Genomic DNA, 25,322 nt, shown 5'->3' on the forward strand with positions numbered 1-25,322 from the left:
TTATGCAATAAACTTTTGAATTGAATTGAAACAACATCAGGGTCAGAACAGTAGGTTATCTAAGACCCATAGCTCTAGTGTAGTGTAGTTTTTTACCAAATTATCCACATTTGTGAACTACTACTAATTACTCTAGTTTGGATTTTTTATTATTTTAAATTACGATATGTGTAATGTCTAGTATTACCATCAAACTTCGATGATTGTTGAGCATGCTTTGGTACAGGCAGCTCTTTTTGAATATTTGAAGAAAAAATGTTTTCAACTTGTGCAATTAATCAAGTACATACCAGTAGTTAAAATATTTGTAATATATTTATTATTCTTTTGTTTCTTCTCAAAGTCTGACATGTAATTATTTAAGACAACAAATAACCTTGGCTGCCAAGTAGTTTAAATTGCTGATTAAGAATGACTTACCGGTATCTCACTACAATATGACAATTATTTCATACACAAGCTGTACAGATTGTGGAAGATCAGTGGTTCAACTTAAGTGACTTGCTTTCTTCTGACACAGATATCTCTTTCCTCACCAGTATAGCTGGAATGTTCTCATTAGACATTAATAATATCCATTTTACACTTTAATACCAATTGTTACCTGTTCCTCATTGCAGTGCAGGAATAACAGACAAAATAAGGCAAATTTCAACCTTTGCTTTTGCTTGTCCCCACTCGCCTTGACCTTAGTGATTTGTTTTGGTGCAGGAGAAATTGTGAGTTTGGGGGGGGGGCGGGGGCTATCAAGCACAAATTTTACTATGTGAATGTCCCTTTCAAGGTGGAGACAATGGACTTTTAGCAACATTTGTATGGGGTTGGGAATATTAGATTTGCCCTTGTCAATTATGATTAACTAACTGGAATGTAGAGCTATTTTATAGTATCTTTAAATTCATTCATCTGTTATGCAAATTAAAGCATCAGGTTGCTTCCATTTCTTCACTTCACCAATTTGTATCCATCGTATAATGGACGAGTTTTGTTGTAAGGCATTGCCTTTACTTTTCTAATTGTTGATATTTTTACATGAAATTATGGTATTTAAAATTTTGTACAAAGTGGCAATATTTGAAAATTGTTTTGAATAAAATAAAACAAAAACATTATTTCTTTGTTTTCATATATGTTTAAAAAACAAAATTGAAGTACGATGACCATTGTAAATAACTAACAACTTAAAAAATTCTGTTGAATGTATGAACATGATGAATGGAAAGAACTCAACAGAGAAACATGTCAATGGTTCATTAATATATCTGTATTATATATAAATATATTTTAACTCTATCAAATAACAATGCATTATGACGAAATTTCAAAACGCTTGTCGGACAAACATTTAGGAATATTGTTATTGATTCCTATCTAACCTTGTTCACCAAAGTTGTTTGTGAAATCTTGAAATTTCTGGAGTTCTGTGTCAGTTACTGTCTGTTTGTGCGTCTGTAAGGACTTGAGAAAATCCGACAGCTCTGTTTGTCTTGGCTTGATCTAAAAGTACATTGAAAATTCATTTCCCCAGTATGCATTTATTGAATTGACATAGACACCTTTACTTTTTAATTTCATGATATAGGCTTACAGATGAACAATAATTAGCCTTTCCAACATCTGCCAATGTTAAACAAATGCATAATTAAAGTTAAGTCTTTTCAAGGTCAGGAACAATGCAAAATAAAATGAAAGTTAACCAAAATCATATAATTATGACAATATTCATTTTGTTCTTCAAATGTCCGTTAATATTACAGTGGCGTAGCTTCCTATAGGCACTGAAGGCACGTGCCTACACTTTTTTCTCAGAAATGAAAAACATAAGAAATTAACAAAAACAAAAAAGGAATAAAAATTTAAGGGTAAGGACGATAGAGGTGTAGGCCCAAAATGATCAATCATCTTATTTAAAATAAGTTCGTAATCCAGTTTTAATCTGAATTAATGATGCCGTTTCATAAAATTGTTCTGGTAGCGGTAACAAAAACTATCATTGTTCACCATGTAAAAGTTTTTTATATTGCAAATATGGCCTATCAGGATTATTCATGATTATCATAATTTGTAAGTTATTATGTTAAACCTGTATCTCCGTCAAATCTAGAGCTTGTGGGTCCTCTACCCAAGGTTGAACAAAACACAAAGAAGAGTTGAAACCAAACAAGTTCAAAGGATCGGTTTAAAATAAAAGTGAAACATACTCTTGTGTTAAAACATAAAAATCTAAGAATGTGTTTTGTTTCTTTTCATGTTAAATGGTTCGAAGTTTGAGAATGAATAGTTCTTCGGATTTCTTATGTTGACATTGTGTTCAGAATGACTGTCTTATTCATTTGAGTAGGAACCTTATACTAATTGAATTACTGGAGAAATAATTTTTCTTTGTCTTTAATTCTTTTATATGATGGACTTTACGTAAACAATCAAGTTTCTGTATTATGTTTCATGATAAGTATTCAATTTATATATTATATGATCATAATAAAAACATTCGATGCTATTTGTGAGACAATAAAAATCTATCATAATTTGGTATTTAACCGTTCCTTTGACGGCTGGTTGTCTGTAGCAAGGTGTTGTTGGGGCTTGGTTGAGTTAATATCGCTCTTTCTGGGTGATCTTTGTTGTCATTACATTTGTGTATTTTCTAATCATATATTTAGACAACCTTGTTTTTCACTTCTGATGATATAAATTCCTTTTTGTCGATATTCAAATAAGTGTTGATGTTTGATTAAAATTTCCATAAATTTGCTCTTTATGTCATAGTTCTACATTTATATATCAGTACTCCAATATTATACCGAAATAAAACTCTTTTTGCCAAAATCACGTACAATATTTTCGCGAGGATTTAGTTAAAAGACTTAGTGAGGACATATTTATATTTATGGTAAAGCGTTTTCAGTGAATCAAAAAGTCAAAAAAATGCAAAATGCAGCAAAATTATGTATTCTCTTCTTTCTGAACATGCCTTGAAATACCACAGAATGCAGCTTTGGCAATGTAGATTTTCAAAAGTTTTCGGGGGAGCATGCCCCCGTACCCCCCTAACACCAGTGCCTTCATATTGATTTCTTTCAAGCTACGCCCCTGTATTACACCTGCAGTTTGGCAAATGATTTAGTACCATGTCTTTGTTATTCAAGTAGAAATTACAGGCTATAGGGATGATTTTGCAGGATTTATCAATTCTTTCTAACACTACTGTACATCTTATCTTTTATTCATCCATTATCACCTCTTGATATTAATATAGAGCATTATAGTAACAATATTGATATGTATTAGAGCCGGGCCAGACTTCTCAAACCATTATCAGTATTGTTTGATCAGTATAAACTGCTCAGTTTTAGCTCATTGATATAGAAATCCTTTATAACCAATCATTCTAAATTCAAACAAAAATTCCATGACACAAAACCTGTATGATAGGGGTTTTACCTATTACAACATTGATATGATCACCCTGTAATTCAGATTTGGACAATATTATTTCTATTCAATAATGTGATCATACCTGGTCAGCTGGAAGTGATGCCATCTTTGCATGAATAGCTCCAGGTGTGTCTGCGCTACAGGGATAATATTTCCCATCTGAAAAATATAACATTGTGAACAATTATGAATTGTTGGCAGTAAGATTTAGTGTCACAATCAGGCTTGAATAAACTACTGGAACCTGCTTAAAGCTGCATGCCTCTAGATGAGACAAAATATTTCAAGAAAATCAAAACTTTGAAAATATGTACTACGACTTTAGGAAAAGCAAAATGATTCAAGATTCAAGCAATATTTTACATGTTACGTGCGTTTAATACTGATTTTACAGTATTTACAACTATATTTCTACTGCGTTACTAATGCAGTAAGGGTTATTTATGCATATTTTGACCATGTTTTAGTAATTTATGTGGGTTGTAAGTGCCATTGATAATGTGTGAATTGCTTCCTTTTGGTTATTTCACAATATTATACATTCAAATACATTTTCAAAATTTTCATGAAAATTAGCGTGAATCTGGAGGCTTTAAGATAAAAAGAGCTTTATTGCTACATTTTATTCATAATGATATAGGTTATCACAATATAATGTAAAAAAAAAGGCTTCTTACTCTAGATATGTGTGTCATAGTATATCTTGCTATAAGAGGTTGCTTTTTAAAAAAATCCCCAAAAAATCTACCTTCAGTCTTGCTCCAGTATTGAGCAGTCTGTAGGTCACGTATTGGTCCGAAGAGAGCACCAAGAGTCATGTTGGCGATATCACTGCCAGAATAACCGTCCGTCTTGTCCGCCAGAACATTCCACTCAGTCTCAGTGAGGTCAAGCTTATTCTCCTTCGTGTGAATCTTTATCAAACTCAAACGAGCCTCTCTGTGAAAAAAATTTACAATCAATTGATTGGTTTAAATCATACACTGAAAAGGTGAGATTTTTTATTTCTAATTTCCTGAAAAAAAGTGTGCTTTGTTTGTCATAGTTTTTTGTGTATGCTTTACTGAGTTTTAAGTAGCAGAACCAGAAAAGATTGTCTTATGACACTGTCCAAACTTTATCCTTCAAGATAACCCATATGGATTTTCATGAATTATTTGAAGTGCAAGCAAAATCAATTACTATTGTACTATACATTGTTATTTGCTAGCATTAGTATTATTTGCATGACTATGAATTGAAAATTAAGACTGTATGACAAGATCTATCATAATACTTCTTTGCTTTCTAAAACCAAGAAAAAACATGGGAATCTTGAGAGTATTTTTCTAGAAATCCAATGTGATATCCATGTGACATGTCAAGAACTAAACATCTACTCAAAAGTTACTTAATTTGTACTCATGTCCTAAGTGAAATCCTATACCTGTCAGGCAGTGGTATGTAGATCCGTTTTTGAAATCTACGCAGAAAAGCTGAGTCCAACTCCCATGGACAATTTGTAGCACATAGAAGAAATATTTTGTCAGAGTTTGTAGAGTTATCTGCCCCTTCCATTTGTTTGAGAAGTTCTGTTTTCATGCGGCGAGTATGTTCCTCCTCCCTGGAGCTTCGCTGTCGACAGATGCTGTCAATCTCATCAATAAAGATGACAGATCTACCAGTTTGATTAGTGGCATGCTGAAACAGCTCTTTAATTAACCTATATTTGATCAAATTAAAAAGAAATTTATTTCATCATTTTTTTTAAAACTGAGTAAACTGCAATCATTACGTAAGATGTGATTTTTTTTTTTTACAATTTATTTTGCTGAGATCAAAGTTTGGAGCATTTATTTAATGTTATGATTGTATGATATTTTTTTACATCGGCAAGTGTGTGTATGTGTTTTTATGTTCATTCACGTGAACACCCCTGTAATACCTGAAATATCGGAAATAAAGTACATGTAATTCTATGAATAAAAATTTGAGAACAATTCTATAATAAGTGTATAAACTTTCTTACTTTTCACTTTCACCAACCCAGCTAGAGACGAGATCCGAGCTAGAGACACAGTAGAAGGTAGAGTTGATCTCAGCTGATATAGCCTGAGCAATCCGGCTCTTGCCAGTACCAGGTGGACCATACAACAATATACGCTTCCATGGCTTTATACAACCTGAATTGTCAAAAGGTAGTTTTGCTATCCTATGATTTACTGTTCGAGATAAAAGGAGGAAAAGCTCTAGAACAGTTTTGTTAAGATTTAAGATGGGTTGATAATGTGCTCCTTTTTTTAAGACAAAATTAATTTTCTTTTGCAATTTGATACAAAGTCATGTAAATACTAAAACAGTTCTGGCTTAGCTTTTATTATACTAATACACCAAACAAAGCTTATAAACCCCCAATGCACATTTTGTGAATTGGGACTATACATGCAAAACTGAGCAAAACTAACTAGTGAATACATGTGAGGTCAATGCATGATATTCCAATTACCCATAAAATTTTCATTAATTTCCAACAATATCATTTCATTAATTTCCACAGTAAAACTAACAAGTGATTACAACATGTGAGGTTAATTCATGCATGCTGTTACAATTACCCATACAGAATTGCATTTATTTCCTACAATATTAAATATGATCACAGTTGGGTTAAACATGCCACCTCGGAAAGGAACCAGTCCTGATGTTAGATAAAGATACATGAGATCCCGACATGAGTAGGACTTAAACGCATGATTCAGTGGTTGAGAAGCAGGCACCTTTGTCTGAAGGAAGACACCCTTTTCTGCTCCTTACAAAATGAGAACATTGTGAATATTCCAACTTGCTAGTCAGACTTTACTAAAATTAACATCATTAATCTTATCTTACCAGTAAACAGTTGAGGAAACTGTAGAGGCATGATGATAGCCTCTGTGAGAGCTTGTTTAGCTTCACTTAGTCCAGCAATGTCTTGAAATGTCAGTCCACCTTTACCAACTATAGTGTCTTTGATGGCAGCCTTTCTTTGTATACTCTGTTTATCTCCACTGCCACCTTCAGAAGATGTTGACTGATCTTAAAAGAATATTGTAACAATCAATGTCAAGTAAAGAGCCAACATTTAAATCATATTATGTCAGAGACTTTACTTGCAAAATAGAAGTACGACTTTGTTATATGGGATTGAAACTCTCAAAGGAATATTATCAACCCAAGCAGCAAGTTTAGAAAAATAATGCTCTGAATTTAATGCCGACCCAGAAAAAAACAAAATTTTTTAAAAAGTCTGATTTATGTGTAAGAGTCTTTAACATTGATGTGACACATCAGACAGTCTTTTAACATAAATAAAGTAAAATGAGATTTGATGTTCAAGTGTGATCTTGACCTTCCGGGTACATAGTGGCAGCATGCATTGACCTTCTAGCTCAGATCTAACACTTGCAGTTTTGTTTATTAAACATGTTTAAAAAGTGAAATTATTTTACCTGTACTTGTACCAGGAGTTTGCTCAGGAACCTCCTGGTCTTGTTCAATGTTTAATTGATCTATTTTAGCTGACAGTATGTCTACATGACTCTGAATGTTGTCAATTAGTCCCTTATACATTCCCTGAAAAATTTAAAATGTTTTTGTTAGTAGATTTAAGGTGGAAATATCAGTAAAACTTGACCCAGGATCTTTTGGATGCATATGTAATACATTTGTAACTTATTCTCTTTTTCCCCCTTGCAACAGCTTCTGCCACTAAAATCTATTAAATTCACCATGATAACCAATAAAACAAATGGAAGCATTTCAAAATATTCACTTTTATCAAATGATAATTAACATTAAATTTTTTTAGCTCAGGTGGGGAAAAATTGTCTTCTGAATTTTGGTCAAAATGGGCAATATCAAGATTCAGTTTGACTTCTTTTATACTGTTCAGTCTGTCAGCACATAGCCTTTATTCTTTCATGTTGGCTTTTATTTTATACAAAATGATCATAAAAACACTTCATGCCAATTCATTCCACTTCATGTTAATTATAACTTTATTCAGTGGGAAAGAAAAGGTAAATGTAAGGGATAATCCCTTTATGAAATTCTTATAGCCTGTACTGGTTTCCTAGCAGTTTCTGTCCCCTAGCAGTTTTCTGGCCGACTATCATTTTCCTCCGGTACAGTCTATTTTAACCAGTAATGCATCCACATTGCTTCATCAATCAAAGAAACATTTGTTTTCTATGCTAAACAGCATTTAAAATAGTACAACGCTTTAAATGTTTTGAAGTTTTGCCTGTTAAAGAAAACTTGCAACAGTCAAAAATAAGCAACACCTGGGGAATTCTAGTTTGAATATCCATACGCAATAACTAAGACCCCATTTTAGGTACTTTGTAAATCAATACTTTGGAAAATATTTTTGCACACGACACGGAAAAGGTTGGGAAGTTCTGTTTGTTTGTTAAAATCATCTTAATATTGCTTTATGGTACTGAATTATGTTCAAAATAAAAAAGGTCCGGAAAACTGCTATGAATTTTTTGATAAAGCTAAAAAAGGCATTACATTTCAGGCCTATATTCAAATATAAAAGTTAAATTAAAGTGCAACATTAAACACATGGCAATGCTGGCGAGGTACCTAACTTTGTCCTGTCAAAGTTTTGTACCCCTCTGTAGACTGATTTTTATTTTATTTGTGAAAAAGTGCAATTTGAGGCCGGAAACTGCTAGGAAACCAGTACTGTAAGGTTCTAATTTAAAGTTTGTCCCAGAGACATACTTTTGAATTTTGTCCCATTTACAAGAAAGGTTTGCTTTCAGGCTTCGTGAAAGTTGCCGGACCGTCGGACATGTCCAGCAAAAATCAGGCCGGTCCGATATTTTTTTTTTGAGTTCCGGAGGACCTTATGTCCGGTACGAATACGGGGATATATCCAAGACCGATCAAGACCGAGTTTTCTCCCTTGAATAAAAAAATGTAAACCGAGTTTTGATTCGCCGTTTCATTATAAGTGTCCAATCAAATTCTAGATACATACGACTGTCAATAACCAAAATGTCAGTGTTACTACATTATTACGCTGGCGCTACGCCCGGCAAAAATCGTAAACTAACCAATGAAGAAAAAAAAGCGAAACAAAAGGAATACGAGTCTAGGCGCCCGCCGAGAACTTGTGGGTAAATGGAAAAATGGCCGCTTTGATCATGAATGTTTTGATTTCCAGACAGAGTCCATCAATCTGGATAAACTAATGTTTTATTTAAGGGAATAAAATTGTGTTTCAAATCTTTAAAAGTTGTTATGTCTTTAAAAAAAACACAAAGGTATTACCATATACATATATTTGGAAAAAAAATTCGGTCAGACAAAAGTTCTTTCGGTCAGACAAGAATTGAAAGTTTGTCTGACCGAATGTCAGGCAAATTTTTCAGCAGTTTCGCGAAGCCTGTGCTTTACCTTACAATGTTTTACCAAGAGCCAGACGCTTAAAATTAATAAGTCTTTTCATTGAGCATATTATAAATTTGCTACATTAAATGTATGGGAAAAAAGATTCTGTTTAGGTACATATGACATGATTGCAATACATGTATGTGAGTGATATGATCACTTTATCCTGTGATTTTTATATCTGAATATCTATAAGGAAACATTTGTTAATTTTTAATGAGTAATGTGAAAGAAAATGAAAAGTTACTATTTATAATTAATATATTAAATGAAATTTAAGAAAAAGAAAGTTTTACCGAGAATTTAGGATCATTCTCAAAGCTTGAAAGTTTCTGTACAAGACTTTGACACTTCTGGGAGGTGGCCAACATATACTGAATGTCAACATTGGACATTTTCTGTCCCTCCTCTAACACCGATTCTAGGCTGAAATTTTAACATCACTGTTGTAAATAATTTATGTTTAAAAAAGTTTACAATACTATAAGTGAATGTGCAAAAAGCAACTATAGAGATTTGAGTCTTTTCTTACAATCAGTGGCTATCATTTAATTAGGCTGATTGTTGCTCAATGGTTATTTTTCATTAATTTTTTTTTAGAAAGTAAATAAGAAACAGACTCTGGCTTAGTGATTGTTTGTGATGACTGATGAACAAAACATATTTTATAAAATAACTTTCAAAGTCTGTTTCTACTATTAGATCTAGTTGGAAAATTGCCTAACATGTATAAGAAGGTGTTGTTTTTTTATATTTTACCAATATGAATAATTATCACAGTCAGTGTAATAAATTCTGCCATAGAACTCATGATTACATAAAAGAATATATAAAAGAAAAAAACATTTGCATTAATGAGATCTAAACTATGATTGATCATATAAATTTAGTGTTTATTAGATCTAATAATTCATTGATAAAATACCAGGTTCCTTAGTAATCTACAAAATCATATGAAAACTTACCATGATTTGGCAGCTGAAAATTAAAAAAGAAGATAAGTGTAAGTCTCTAAGACTAATATTGTACTGTAAGTCAGTATTATTAAAGTGCATAATTTAGAATAAATTCTGTACATTTTTTGCAAATGATATAATTACCAAATCAACAATATATAGCTATATTTTGCTTTTATAACTTTCCCCATTTATTTAGAATAATATTTAAATGTCTTCCGTAGACATATCCACAAAACCAATAAAGAAAACAGAAACTAAGCTGGCTAAAAATTTGTGTATCCGAATTTATGGCTTGTCCTACCGTTTTTAAAAGCAAATCGTTTCTTATTAAACTTAGTATTTATAAACTTGAGGATATAAACAAATAACAAACTAAGTAAGTAAAAGAGTACCCTCAAACAGTCTCTCTTCTTCGTCCAAACTCATTTGAAATATTTTGTGTTGACGACAAGTTTGAAATATTGCGGGAAATGTTACTTTTCAGGCGTGTTTGTTTATTATTTAGAGCGCAGTTTTACAGGAGAACTAATCGAAGAGATTTCTCGTATCGATTTATTCGGAGAAGTTAGTTACATATATGTATCGCATGATATCACAGGTACTTGAAATTCTATCAAATAAGCAATATTAACGATAATATACAAAAATACCCCCTTTTGGCCAATATAGTATAAATGTTCATTTTTTGGAAAGAATTGATAGAATTTCATGTTCCTGTGATGATATTTTTCATCTAAACGTGCAATTGGCGTTCTTTGCTTATATATTTGTTTTACTATTACATTTCCATGGAACATATTAGTAAATGCACCTTAATATATAAAGTTCATCATTACCAATAGTAATTACATTAGTTCACGTTGATTTTGGGATTATTCTACTCCTTATAAATAGCTTAGCCTACTTCCGAACAATAAATGAAGTTTATTATCCATCGGTGGCCATGATTGTTACCCTACTGCAGTAAGCATTTTCAATAATGCCCAGCATGTAACTTATATATATGATAATCTTGGCGCCAAAAATCCATCGCATTGACCCTGCAGTGCAGAGACAGGTGAGTTGGAACCATTTTCTTCTAACTAATTCCCTCTCTACTGCCGGGTTTGTAGCTGGGGTTACATATGACTATATGTATTTAAATGGGCTTTTCCAGTGATTGCTTGAGTGAGTGAACTCGTGAGTGAGTGAGTGAGTGAGTACGCGCCAGTAAGGAAACAAGCAAGCAAGTAAGTTAGTAAACAAATAAATCTGAGGATACGAATAATCTTTAGAAGTGTAAATTTCTGTCATACTTAAATAAGCAGGCGCTTTAATGTATATAGTGAATATTTCAATTTAGAGTGTAAATTGTACATGTTGTCGTAATTGAAACAAATTGTGCGGTTAAATTGTCATCAATTTTAAATTTCATTAACATGTAACCGATCTACCATTGTCTGTTGACAGATTACTTTGATTGTTTTCTACAATTATTGACTAAAGTCTAATTATTACTAGCTTTGTGATTTTCTATGAAAGACTAGTTTTAAAAAAAAAAAATTAAAAGTTTCGGATGTTTCAATTTTTTTCTCATAATGCCACGTGTATTGTTTCATATGCGTCAATAACAAAATGACTTTTTAAACAGTATTTTGCTAAATTTTGATACATGTAAAAATAATGATTTCAAAAAATGACTTAAAATAAATAAACGTTTAAAAAAACAACAAAACTTTCTGATAAGATGTCAGAGGTTTTAATAAATACAAGATAATATCCTGGATTATATATAAATTAGCGTAGTGTGTCAAATGGAGCGAACACTTACGCGGACACCAGAGGAACTTCCGGTTTCAGCTGAATATTGTCCACAATGGATTTATACTGCTACAGAAGGCACAATATCAAGTGCGAAATGGTCTTATGACTGGAACCAGGTATGTCTTTAGTGTGCCATCCAAAATGATGTATATAGTTGTAAAACAGAGGTATTCGATGTTTTTTCTTATGATGAAGTGACTTCCAAAGCTGCAAAAAGTGAGAAAAAAAACCGATTCATTAATAGTGAACTGATGCTTTTGAACGTTTTGAAGGTTTATTCTCTGTAATACAAAGGACTTTTTTATTGTTTCCTTTAAGAGACCTAACTGATTTTTTTGTCTTTGTCTTTTTTTGACATGACATGACTGTGAAATAACTTTCCGATATGTGGTCCATTTTTTGAAGGTCTAGACCAATAACTTGTCGCAAAATTTTTAATCATTCGCTCAATCCTGGTTTTTGTCCGAGAATAATTATTCGAAATGAATGTAAAAAGTGACATAATATTGAAAAGCGTTGCAAAGCTTTTCGCTCAAATCAGGAAAAGATTCAGGCACAAAAATACGATTTTCAATTTATTTCTGAGTATATTTCTTAATTATCTTTTGCATATCTTTCTGTGTTAATTGCCTAAGCTGATCTATATAAGAACTTACATTAAAATTTTTGTGTTTTTAGGTTTTTGGACCTCAGTGGAGTTCTTTTAATTTCATACAGATCTATGGAAAGCAGTATGGGGCCTTTCCGCTGGTATTTTTACCGGTTTAGAGGGAGTAAGAGCTAAAGTGTTAAATCAAATTTGTTCAGAATATACATCAATTCTTCGCCAATAACAAAGCACATTGTTCTGTAAAAGATCATAAAATTATACATTATACATAATTATATGCATGGAAATAAATTTGCACCAATGAATGTTTCAGATACGGGCAAAATGGCATCCACAATATTTCTTCCGCTGGAATGCTGTTGATTCACATGTCTGGGATGATGGGTACATTACAGAGGTAACGTTGACATTATTGTAACTTTTCGGCCCTTTGCTTTGCCTTTCCACTCTCCTCAAAACCCGAAGCGTATATAAATCTTTATTTTATTTATAAATATGCCTGATGCACTGCCAATACAAAATGTTAAAGAGTTGAAGCGGAAAATAATTCATAATTTTGAAAATTTTAACAGGAAGTTATAAGGCCGTTTATATTGATGATATGTTTAATATTAAATAAAAAGCCCGTTTATATATTAATGAAATATTATTTACAAACGCTATTTTGTTTTACGTCTCAAATTATTCGACCATTTAAAATTAATAATTTTGGACTGATTATGTATCGGATATAAAATGGCATGTTTAGAAAGATGAGTGCAAAAAAGAGTGGTAATTGTAAAAAAAGGAAACAAAAATATTAGGGAGTACACAAACAATAAAAAGGGGCGAATTATTAACAAAAGTAAATGAAGAGAGGAAAAAATATTGGTCCGTATGTTATTAAGTGCTATTTCATGCATATCATATACTAATAATAATAGCAACTAGAACAATTATACGAGTTTTAGGATAAACCAAATGAATGCTTTGTTTTACGTCTCTGCAAAAAGAACGAAAGAAAAAGAAGAAAATAATTGAATGATAAATATAGAGTCAATGGTTTTTGAAAGAGATCTTATTGACGAAATGGGAAAAATACGTTTACCTAGTATACACATTTTCATAAATAACCCTGTTTCAGTATGAGAAACTATATTCATAAATTGTGTTGGCCTCATATTGTAAGTAATACAGTTATTACCTTTATTTCCTTTATAAAAAATAGTTATTGCCCAGTTTATTAGTCATTCATAAATAAATTGTCTTGTGAGTGTACATATTATTATATTATTTCATGTAATATTTGCCGGATTAAAAGTTAAAAGAAAAATAAAGTTTTAGGACCTAACATTTACGACTTTATCGTGTTACACGAACATTGCGACATTGTAAGTTTCTTAAATTTGAAATCTTAGAATGATTAACAATTTACCTGCAGAATTTCTTAAATTTATATTCTTAAATTTATTAATTCAGCTTCCATTTGTGGAACTGTCTGTTATCACTTTGGGGATATCAAAATGACTATATAACATTAGCCAACCGACTGAATAGTCAGGTCAGACTGCATGGGTATGCAGACTGGCTCTATATTTGCGGCAAATACTCATCAACGGGTAACGTTTAAGTAAATAAATCATGAATCAGTTATTTTTTAAATGATACAAAGGGTGGGGAAGTATTCCATGTATTTTAATGTCCGATTTCCTTTTAAATGCAATTGAGACTTTTTTGGTCAGTGTTTAATCTTGATATTTAGACGCTTATTTTAGTTTTATGCGCTTGTCAAGAGGGGTGTGGGTGGGGGTGATAGGGTGCCATGGCTACCTTCGATTTGGTTCATATGTAGAACCTCTCTGAGATTTGGAAGTGAACTTACAAACGTTCAGCGAAAGTTTCGCAATTTTTTTAATTTCTGAAAAACAGCATTTTTTACTAGTTATGACCTCCTCTGAAAAAAATTGGTACGATATCGTATATAATAATTGTCAACCCCCCTCCCCATTTGGGTTGTGTATTACCTCGAAATTTTGCGACCACCTCGCGTACAAGTCCTTGATCTTCGCTTAAGTTTGACAAAGAATTTAAGCTATAAAAGTCTTTAACAGTATGTTACATAACGCGCTTTCAGGAATATCAGAGTTCAATGGAATCACCAAATGTAGACTGTGTTATTGAGGGAATGGATAACCCAAAGCAGGCAGAAACCGAGTCTGAAACTTCCGACACCACGGGCACCGGGTGTGGCCGATGTCGGTTCACTATATTTCTCGTTGCTATAGGAATATTGATGACTGCTGCAGTTATCTTTCCACTGATCTTCTTTCTGCTGTCTGCTGAAGGTAATGTAACATCATGTATATTTTTTTTACTGTACATAATTCTTTTATTTTCATTTTATTTTGTAAAACCTCGTTTATCATGGGTTCAAACAATTGTCTAACTATTCAAAATGTCACAATGCATGAATTTTTTTTTATTAATATGCACCTGCTATCTGCAAGTTACTTTAATATTGATGTATAGAAACATTGAGTAAAAAGTGAGGGAGTCAATAGCGGATTCGAATTCCCAGTAAAATCTCCCTCCCCGACACCCTCTCTTCTCTCCCTAATGATAGACTAAATCAGATAAAATAAATAAATAAACACCATGTTTGTTTGAAGTTCACCATATCATAATTCTGTCCTGTTATCGTATATAAGTGTGAAAGATATATTTAAATTAACAAGCACTAATCCATTAAGAGTTTTAAAGTCAAAAGTTACTTGAAAATTATTTTCCAAATATATGTCAGGTCGAAAGGTCGGCTGTTATGGATATACTGAATATGTCATAATCTATTAATTTAATATAATAGTACACTGTAATTAATTGGTTGTCATGGATTACAGAACCATATTTCATGGCTAAACTTAAATAAAATATTATATAATAAACCTTTTTTTCATTTCAGAGAACTCAAGTGAACGTGTAGGTAAGATCAATTTTTCGTTGATTTTTTCTGATAACTTTTTTTTCAATAAAAATATCATTTTACAATATCTTCTTTCTAAAAATGGTGAATAAATCAAGTATACATATACTTATATATATTTTTTGTTGGAGAGATGACACTTTATGTCCTCCGTATCAAACGGTGAGGAGAAGATGCTAACAAGTATGATTTGGACATCATAATTGACATGTTACCTTATTTACGGTAATTAGCAGTCACGTAAGACTTTTATTGCTACATTTATATTTTAGTATTTTCGTATATATATATATATAAACGGGCGTTCACATATCCAGCGCGTAATTTCTGTCAATTAATCAGGATAGATCATTTAATTTTTTGTTGTTGTGCAAACATCACTTGGTCGATGTAATGATCATGCCCAACATGTTTAAACCATGCGTCATTACACGTGAAGGTCAACCCTAATTAGTAATTACGCAAAGGTTCATTTTTATACAGAGAAAAATAAAAGATGTTACACATGTATTATGCTGGTTCATTTCATGCTGATTTATTTCAAATATTGGTGCTATCCCATTTCGAGCGAGGGCCGCGGGTGACCATGGCATTCGAATGGCCAATAATTTCACTACAGTACCTGCACACTTGTGATTGTGGCCCATGTCTAGTACTTGTCACAAGTTGCTATCAATTGTCATTATACAGTATGGTTTAAATGTTTGAATGGTTATGACAGTTTCAATGGGTACACCACGCTTTTGTAAATACATGTACTTATATCAATTCATTTCAAGCCTTTATGCATATCTAAAAATCACTACCAGAAATTTCACCTTTATTTAGTGATACAGTGGCTAATACGTATACATAATAAGCGCATGCCAAGTGTACGTTATCCACGAACCGTGCATGATTTAAAAAAGAAATTACTGCAGTGCTTCAGCATCCAATAAAATTTCGTTTTTCTTTCATTTTGGCATTTTTGCATACATCATACTATGATGCTTTAAAACCAATGACTGTATCTCAGTGATAAACATAATATTACAATAAAGACTGTTGCAAACCACCAATAAATTAAAGGACAGTCTTCTTTTTTCGCGGGTTTTTTAAAGTTGCAAAAACAGTCTAATTTCAATAATACACACCCTGTAGGACGCCAAAACTTATAGATTAATGGAATCTTCACTTAGGGCGTCTTTTATTGACTCGACCACTCTTTGTTAGCAACTTTGCTAATAGGAATTGTTTCAAATTACAAAGTGAAGTTTTCTTACCTACTTGTTTCTTTAAAAATAAATTTTGATTGATAAAATATCTTTTTTTCAGGCCGTATAAGCGCGGAGCTGTCGTTGGTGAAAATAAATTTTACAGATCAGATGTTAAACAAGTCTTCGACAGAGTATCGGGCATTATCGCAAACATTTGAATTAGAGGTAAGCTTAAAACAAAGAAAATAAAACAACATAAAAGAAAAATACAGTAAAAAATAACATCCAGCGAAAAGGTCAATTTAAAAAGCAAACATTGTCAACTGAATTTAAAGGGACTTCACTTCCGTTTTAAGTGACCAGTTGATCTTTAAATTTTATGTTTTTAGGCTTTAAGACTTCAGAGGAGCTTCTTTAAAATGGAATGGGCTTACTTTTATTTCGTATCGGAGTTTCAATGGGCATGTTAATAGATTGAGCTACGTATGCAAATTAGTACATGACATTTTGAGATAACCGCATTATCGTCAGGATGCACTGCACACAAAGAGTATTTTACCATCAACATCCAACACCACAAAAAAGTAATAATTTTTCTTTAATTTCAGATGGACAATTTATTTGGAAATAGTTCACTTCAGACAAATTTCATCACATGCAAAGTTACCAATATTACGTGAGTATTGACTGGTAATAATTACCATTTTACTTGAGTTGGCTTTGCCCTCTTGAATGATCGTTTTTGCGCTTTATTCTTTTTTATTTGTTAAAATGTTGAAGCATAATAAGATATGTTATCTGCAGGGAAATAGATAAGCGTCTTATGCTGGCTTCCAACTGACTGCGGCCAATCGGTCGATAAGCGTAGTGTTACAGTCGTAAATTGATTCGTTTACATCAAAATTACATTGATAAATTTTCATTGCATTTTAAAGGATTGTTAAAATTTTATGTCATTTGGCTGATATCTATCATATTTACAACGTTTATTACATCCAAAAAATATAGCCTTTCACTATTTCAACATCACAAAAGGCAGCGGAGTGCGCCTGATTTGACAGAAAGATAAAGCGGCACTATCTCCAGTTGCGTGTCTCATTATGTAATGCCCCATTTCGAATGAATTTGTCAACATAAAAATTCATTCCTTACACAATAAGCCTGTTTAATTTTTTTATAAACGATTTTCTCGAAACAGAATAATTAGTCCGACATTAAGCTTTTATCACAGATTGAAAATAACTATTAAGATTTGATTATCCAAATGTTACAAAACATTGCATATGCATAATATAATTTTTCACATCATTTACAGAGAAGGACCAAAAGTGCATTACCATATGTTATTTGATGTAATAAACAGACGAATTCCATCCACCAATCAAATGATAGAAATAATGCATTCCGTGGAGCGTGATAAAAATGACACAACTTTAGGCGTTTTGGGAGAACTAAGGTTTAGACTTGAATCCGTTAAATTTAAAGACAAATCTTTGGTTTCGAAAACTCAAATTGAAGATAAAAGAAATACCAGTGTGATTAATAATAGAAAATATCATCTAAACGTACATGGTGATAATTCAGATAAGAAAGACAGCAAAACGATAGACTTGCATAATAATTTCGCCGATGTAGAACCGTTTGAACAAACGACAAAAGAAATGGGAATATCGTTCTTGGGAAACACGACTGCAATAAACATAATGCAATCAACGGAGAAAGTAATGACTGAAGAAAATACAGAGGCTCAAAAAGAATCCAGAACCGAGATAAACATTATGAATAAAGATTCAGTGAAAGTTTTACACGCCAATAGAAAGACAGACACTCATAATGTTTCGTTAAATAAAGAACCAAATGAAAGAGCAACTAACGAGTTGAACATACCTTTCCTGGAAAACACAACTATAATACAATTTATAGAAACAACAGGCGTACTACATACCACTTACAAAAGTATACCTATTGGACAAGAATCTACAACTAATGTAAATGTTGATGATAACAATTTGACAACGTTCATACAAGACCAAGACAGTGTAACTAGTGATATTCATAACATTCAAGCAAATAAAGTATTAACCGAACAAACAACTAAAAAGTTAGTAATACCAGTGTTAGACAATACGACTGCATTCAAAATGTATACAACAGAAGCAGATAATCTGAAGATGATAAAAGGTATGGCAGCCAGTAAAGGGATGGATAATTATCATAATTTAGACGTTAAAGCAACAACTGAACAAACACCGAAAGAATTGGACGTTTCTTTGTTACGCACAACAAAGAGACCAAATACAATTTACGAAAGTACACAGACTCGACAAGAATCTACAACCAATTCGATGGATTCTATACAAGACATAAAAGGGACAGATTTTCATAATATTCTAGCAAATAATGAAACAACGTCTAAAACGACAATAGAATCTGGAATATATTTGCCAGAAAACAAGAGTGTAAAACAAGCGAAAAACAAATCAGTGATGCTAAATACTGCACAAGTGAGACATACCCGTAAGGAATTAACAGCGGACAAAGCTGTATCGGAATTTAATAGAATGAATTATACAACGTCTACACCATCTTCGTTTATGAACACAACGCCTCTTGAAACAACTGCAAAAGAATCAACGGATATTTTGACTGAAAATCTTTTGAATGCAACAGGCTTTAATAAAAACGATGTTAGTAGCGACACGAAGATAGATAACACTAATATAGACTTTAAAAATACAACAGCTCTTGAAGAAAGTTTTTCTGCTAACACATCTATAGTAGTTACAAGAAATGACACTTTAATTTCCTACAAAGAGTCTGCGACAAGAAATAGTTTGGAAGCTACTTCAAGTATAAATATTTACAATACATCCTCAGATGACCAATTATCTTCAACTCTTGACTATTTTTATGACTATTTCACCGTAACAGATAACTCTAGTACCTACAAGCCAGATATGAACATCACCGTAAGTACCGCAAATTTTCAAGAGGATAATATATCAAATATCTTACTGGATCAAACACGCACGAATATAAACATTCCAGAAACAACAACAGGTAAAAAACAAATAACAGAACATGCTTTTGAGTCCCTTCTCACTAACGTAAATGTAACGAAAAATTCTGAAACAACTGATTCAAGCAAACATCTATCTACCACAGAAAGTAATAAAGTGAATGTAACTGAAGATCAATTTACAGACATAGCTGATAGTATGTCATCCAAACCTTTGGCTCAGAGCATACCAGATACAACTAATATATTCTCAGCTAATAGAAAAGATAGTGCTTCTTCTTTGGTTGAACCGGAAATTGTTGTGACAACACAGTCTTATGATGGTGTATCATATTCAAAGGTTTCAAATTTTAATGAAACAAAGCTTGTTACTGCTTCTAGTTCAACATTACCAATTTTAGATACAACAGATGTGAGAGAGTCATCAATTGTAACAGCCAATACCAATACTTCTTTCTTCAACGATATGATTAGCAAAACTACATTGCTACCTAGTCCTACAAGCACAATCATGAATATAAACAGTGATAAAATCAAGTCAATAAATGATGGGACTAAATACTATTTGAATAGATCAGAAGAATCTACATCCAAAGCTATGACAAATTCATCTCTTTTTGCTAGCGATAAGTTTTCAATAAATACCAATAACATTGAGAATGCTTCTGACATATTAGACCCTTTAATCGTTGATGAACAAATAACACAAAATTATACCCAAGCTACGGTTACTTCATCCTCTTCAGGAAGGACAAACACGGAAAATAGAACTGTTGAATATTTAATAAGAGCGGATAAAGAATATTATAAAACTTTCAAGACTAAAGAGAATCTTGAAGGAAGTAGCGTCAAAACAAGATATAACATCGCAGCTAATAGTGATATTCACATATCAGAAATTACTACTCAATCATTTACAGAATCGCAAGATACCATATACAAACCACCATCTGTGGAAAAAGCAAATTTACCACTTCCCGACTCTTTAGAACATATGTCTCTAACAAATAATACTAAGGAAACAAAATTAATGGTATCGTCCCCTTATTTCTCTATTTTGGATAATACAACAAATAAACTCGAACCTACAATAAATCGAACAATTCCCAAAAGAACAACTGCTCAGTCAAATTCTATAATGACGTATTCGTTGCAGACAAATGAGATTCCATCTGATATCAAAGTATCCGGAAGAAATAGTCAAACGGTAACAATTTCCAATTTCTATGATAGTACTTCATCTGGTATACGAAATACTGGCGCTACATTGTTTCAAACATCCACAGCTGAACCAGTTTCTATGAAAATTAAAACAGCTGAAAATAATACAAAACGTTTTCAAGAAATTGACTTAAATAGAACAACAAGTAAACAGATTCTTCCTGCATCTTATACAAAAGAAATTGGAGAGAGTTCTTACATTGAATTCAAAGGAACAATAAATGACACTGGAACTATAAATGTTGCTGACGACAGAAAAACAACCACTGGGTCAACTATAATGTTAAAAGTATCCAACAGCAGTACAATTGATACGTTAACTGGTGGTAAAGTTTCCCATGCCAGCGACTCTTCAGATTTATATGAATATGTTTATGATACATATGATGCATCAACAGAAACTAATTCTGTTACATTTGATGGATTTGAAAGTTCATTTAAAAGGACATCTACTATACCTACTACTACAGCCAATGATTCAAACCACGTTCTGTTTGACATGACGACTGAGAATCCCGTGTCTTCTGCACGTTATACTGGCACGTCACTCGATATGTTTGCTGGAGCAATACTTGAAAATACTTCCGCCACAAATGATACAAAAAATTATCACAACAATCTGTTTAAAAATGTGTCTCATATAGCAGCATCTGCTACAAATTATACCAAGCAGTCATACGACGACAAATCAAGCGTTGGAAAATTATCAGTATTTAATGAGACAAACGAACCAAACAATAGCACAGGTAATATAGCGAATATTGAAACAAATGATACAAAACTAACTTCCAATTGGCCTTTTAATAGAGAAACCATTAGTCCCATTCTTGTATCAAATTATACAAACAGTGTGTATAGTAACGTTTCTGTTGACGTGATCTTACAACCGGCTTCTGTAATATATAATGCAATACTTTCATACGGAAATGCAACTGATACCGTGAATTCAATTGATGCAGGATTGACGGACCTCAACTTAACAAAAACTTCAAGTAATGAACCTACTTCATACAATACGACACCTTTTAATTACAAAGCTTCTGAAAAATTACTAAATAACCATGCTCCTGTCAGTAACAATACAATAATATCACACATTGAAACATTCCATGCGAATGCTGTTGAGCCAATATCTGATAGGGTAACAACGCAAACCATGTCTGTAACAAATTACAATAATGTTCCAAGTACGACGATTGTTGAACTTATTTCCGCAACAAATTATACAGTGAATTCAAACTACAGTGATATTGATATTGCAATAACTGTACAACCGATATCCGTTATGAATTACACAGAAACTTCAAAATATAATGGGTTAAAAACATCGACAAAAACAAATAATGAAACACGTTCAAATTACCATGAATTTGATGATAAAATATCCGTTATAAATAATACAGTTCATTCACGCGACAATGAATCAAATGCAATAAATATCAACCCTTTTACTGTAACAACAAATGGAGTAGTCTCCAATCGCAGCATATTTGATAAAGTATCACATCAACCTGTATCTGTTATAAATGATTCTGAAAGTATACTGGGTATTGGATTAATAAGTACGGAACCTAATTCTGTGACAACTGCTACAGTATTTTTAAAAGACGTTACACGTTCTACAGAAACAGATTATACAGTAAACGATATAACATTTACAAGTGACAGCACAATAAATAAAATGTCTGCAGGATCGACTTTTGACGCAAATCATGCAATTATAGACGACAGTAAAGTCCAAAGAGTGACAGATGCGCCTACACGTATATCTCCGGTGACAAAATCGAAAAAGCCTACTGTTAGTGAAAAGACTGTTGAATCCACTTCTATTACTACGTCACGAATTGAGTTATTTGGTAAGACGATTGTTGATCCAATACCTGTCATAAATAGAACTTTGTTAACAAAATTAGACAAATCTACTAGCAAGACACTTTCTTTTTCAGATGTAACAAACTCCATGAATGAAACTATAAATGATAGAAAGGACAATGAATCAGCAAATCTTGCAAATAGCAGAGATCTCACAATGTATTCTTCAATTGGTATAACAAGCAACGATGCAATAACTTCCACAAAACGTGCAGACAACAATGAGATAATTGAACCAACACAAAGAACGCATACAACTACTAGACAATCTGATTCAACTAATAACTTTTCTAGACATGGTAATAGTATAACGACGCCTATGCCGCTATTTGTAATCAATGATTCACAAATAACAGACAATTTTGCTACTAAAGAACCCAAACTTGAAGAAATTCAACTACCCAGTGTTTCGCCTTATTCGAAAGTCAACAGTATTCCTATCAATAAAATAACTCTCGAAATGACGGAAATGACAAGTTTTTCAAGTTTTTCACCAATTACAAATCCTGATGAGGCTCACCTTGAGCAGAAATCTGAAGATGTTATAACAGAAAGAAATACTTTTTTGCTTACAAAAGGTAATGAAACTAATAAACACAGTAATGAAATATTATCAGTAACTACTGATACGACTTTTATCGACATAACTGCATTTAACGAGCTAGCAATAGAAAACACGTCAGCGAAAAGTGAAAGACTACATACAGAAAATAGTCAGCTCGAGAAAACATCTATGTTAAATAGTGAGTCATCGCCAATCGCTTTCAACGAAACAACTCATAAAAAATCTAAAGTTGGTGTTTTATATAACGACACTGCATTCATGACAATACCAGTGGAAAATATAAATGCAAAATCTGATAAACAAACATCAAATATTACTGCAAGCATGAACGATAAAGATTATTCTTATTTAACTACCAATAATACTAATTTTGAAAATATTTTGCAAAAGTCAAAAGCTAATAACTATAATCCGGACGTTCTTTACATCCCACCTTTAGAAAAACTAGAGAGCAAAACCTTTAAACATAACAACAGGAATTTGAAACCTATTAAAAACATTCTGTACGTAACTCCTTTGTCAATTACAACAGCGAAAGGCTCTAGTGAGAATGTACAAAACATAAAAGATACTGTTTCAAACATGTCTGCCGAAATTTTGTACATACCACCTTTAACTGCAGATGAAAGATTAACGACGACACAAGCATTACCATTAACAGATTTGACTGACAATATTTCACGACAAGATTTATATCTCAAAAACGTTAATAGTTCTTCACCAGCCTCGTTGATTTTAAATTCAGCCACTTTAAGCACCAGCAGTTTAGCTAATAACTATTCAGATTGGAATGGCAAAATTTGGTTTCTGAAGAATAATTACAACACAAACAATGAAAATGCTAATCTGACCCGTGAAGGAATAAATTCGACCTATCAAGAGAAAATAGATGGTAAACTTGCAACTACTGTTAAATATACAATAAACACAAACAGTTTCACATTAAGGTCTTTAACAGATACAGTAAGGAACAAAACGAACGATGAAAAGTCCACGGTTACAGATACATTAAGTGGAAGAGGCATTAATGATGGTACTGAAAAGATGCATATTGACAAACAAACCGACTTTTTGAGCAGCAAAATAAATCATGAGTCAGTGTCGTCAACGACTCAGATGCTGACTTCTTTGATAGAAAATGAGGAAATAAATACAAATGACCAAGGCACAAACTCAAGGCCCCTCTCTACGAATGCAGTTGCATGGAGCACACGATTTGGATTACTTAATTACATGAATTATCTACAGTCAACTCATTCTGTTCACATGCAAAATAGCGATGATATTCATACAATGCCCGAAATACAATATATCACAAATACACCTTCTTTATCAAAATACGATATCAGGTCAACAACAACTGCTGACGATTCTTTGTCAACAAGAGTGTCATCATCTGGAAGCAGCAAACAATCTTACACCAAAGAGGTTACTAATGAACTAGAAGTAACAACAACTCCGATGCTTACGAAATCGATAAAATCAACATTACCAATTTTGTTGGTTGAAACCCCCGCACAGAAACAACAGTCTGGAAGTATAAGGAGTAAAACTTCTGATAATAACAACAAGTCTACAATTGATGATTTTGTCATTAATAATAATATTGCAACGCTACGTGGTATGACAACAGATTCTAGCAATAATGATCAGGTTATAGCAAATGAAAAGTTCATTCTCAAAACTGAATCTCCATTTGTTGAATCCAAAACAAACGGATCTTACGTAAATACAGAAGTTCCTCTGATAAACATAACTGATATATACCGAGTAAAAGATGCAAAGTCAGTATTTGGGGACTATTCTTCGCAGAAGGAAGCAAGAAATTATTTACATAACTCAACTTATTTGCTACATGCCACTCCTGAATTGTTAAATGCTTCAAATACATCTAACAATAGTTCAAATGACGATGGAAAAACATTACCTAACGTTCTTAAAGGAGTTATTTTGAAGGATGATATTTCTTCTACATCTAGCTTTAATTTAACAAGAAGTAAAGACTCTGTTCAAAAGGAGACAGAAAAACCAGTTATCACAGAAGTTGTTAAATATTTATGGGATTTAGGTGATAGCAGTGTACTAAGACAAAACTCTTCATCATTTCTATTACCTATACCACCTACATCTATGTCTCCGTTTTCATTCACACGGAAAGATCACACTGCTAGCGTAGATAAAATTCCTAAACAAAATAACATAACTACGAGATTTAAATATTTATGGGATTTAGGGGATAGTTATTTGCAGCAGAATTGG

The 25,322-nt window shown here is 32.5% G+C and overlaps 1 protein-coding gene across 1 annotated transcript; it reads right to left on the minus strand.

Moving 5' to 3' along the window:
* Positions 1-1,366: 1,366 nt before the first annotated feature.
* Positions 1,367-10,320, minus strand: LOC132748939 (vacuolar protein sorting-associated protein 4B-like; the record flags this gene model as incomplete). The annotated part of the gene is given in 10 exon segments (XM_060738609.1): positions 1,367-1,497; positions 3,521-3,597; positions 4,187-4,377; positions 4,865-5,140; positions 5,447-5,600; positions 6,307-6,492; positions 6,906-7,029; positions 9,156-9,285; positions 9,825-9,837; positions 10,211-10,320. Coding segments are annotated over 10 exon segments (1,311 nt in total). The 5' UTR covers positions 10,245-10,320.
* Between the last annotated feature and the right edge of the window lie 15,002 nt (positions 10,321-25,322).

Source organism: Ruditapes philippinarum, unplaced genomic scaffold, assembly GCF_026571515.1.
Source record: "Ruditapes philippinarum isolate M1 unplaced genomic scaffold, ASM2657151v2 ctg17644_1_1_1_1, whole genome shotgun sequence".
Classification (NCBI taxonomy): Eukaryota; Metazoa; Mollusca; class Bivalvia; order Venerida; family Veneridae; genus Ruditapes; species Ruditapes philippinarum.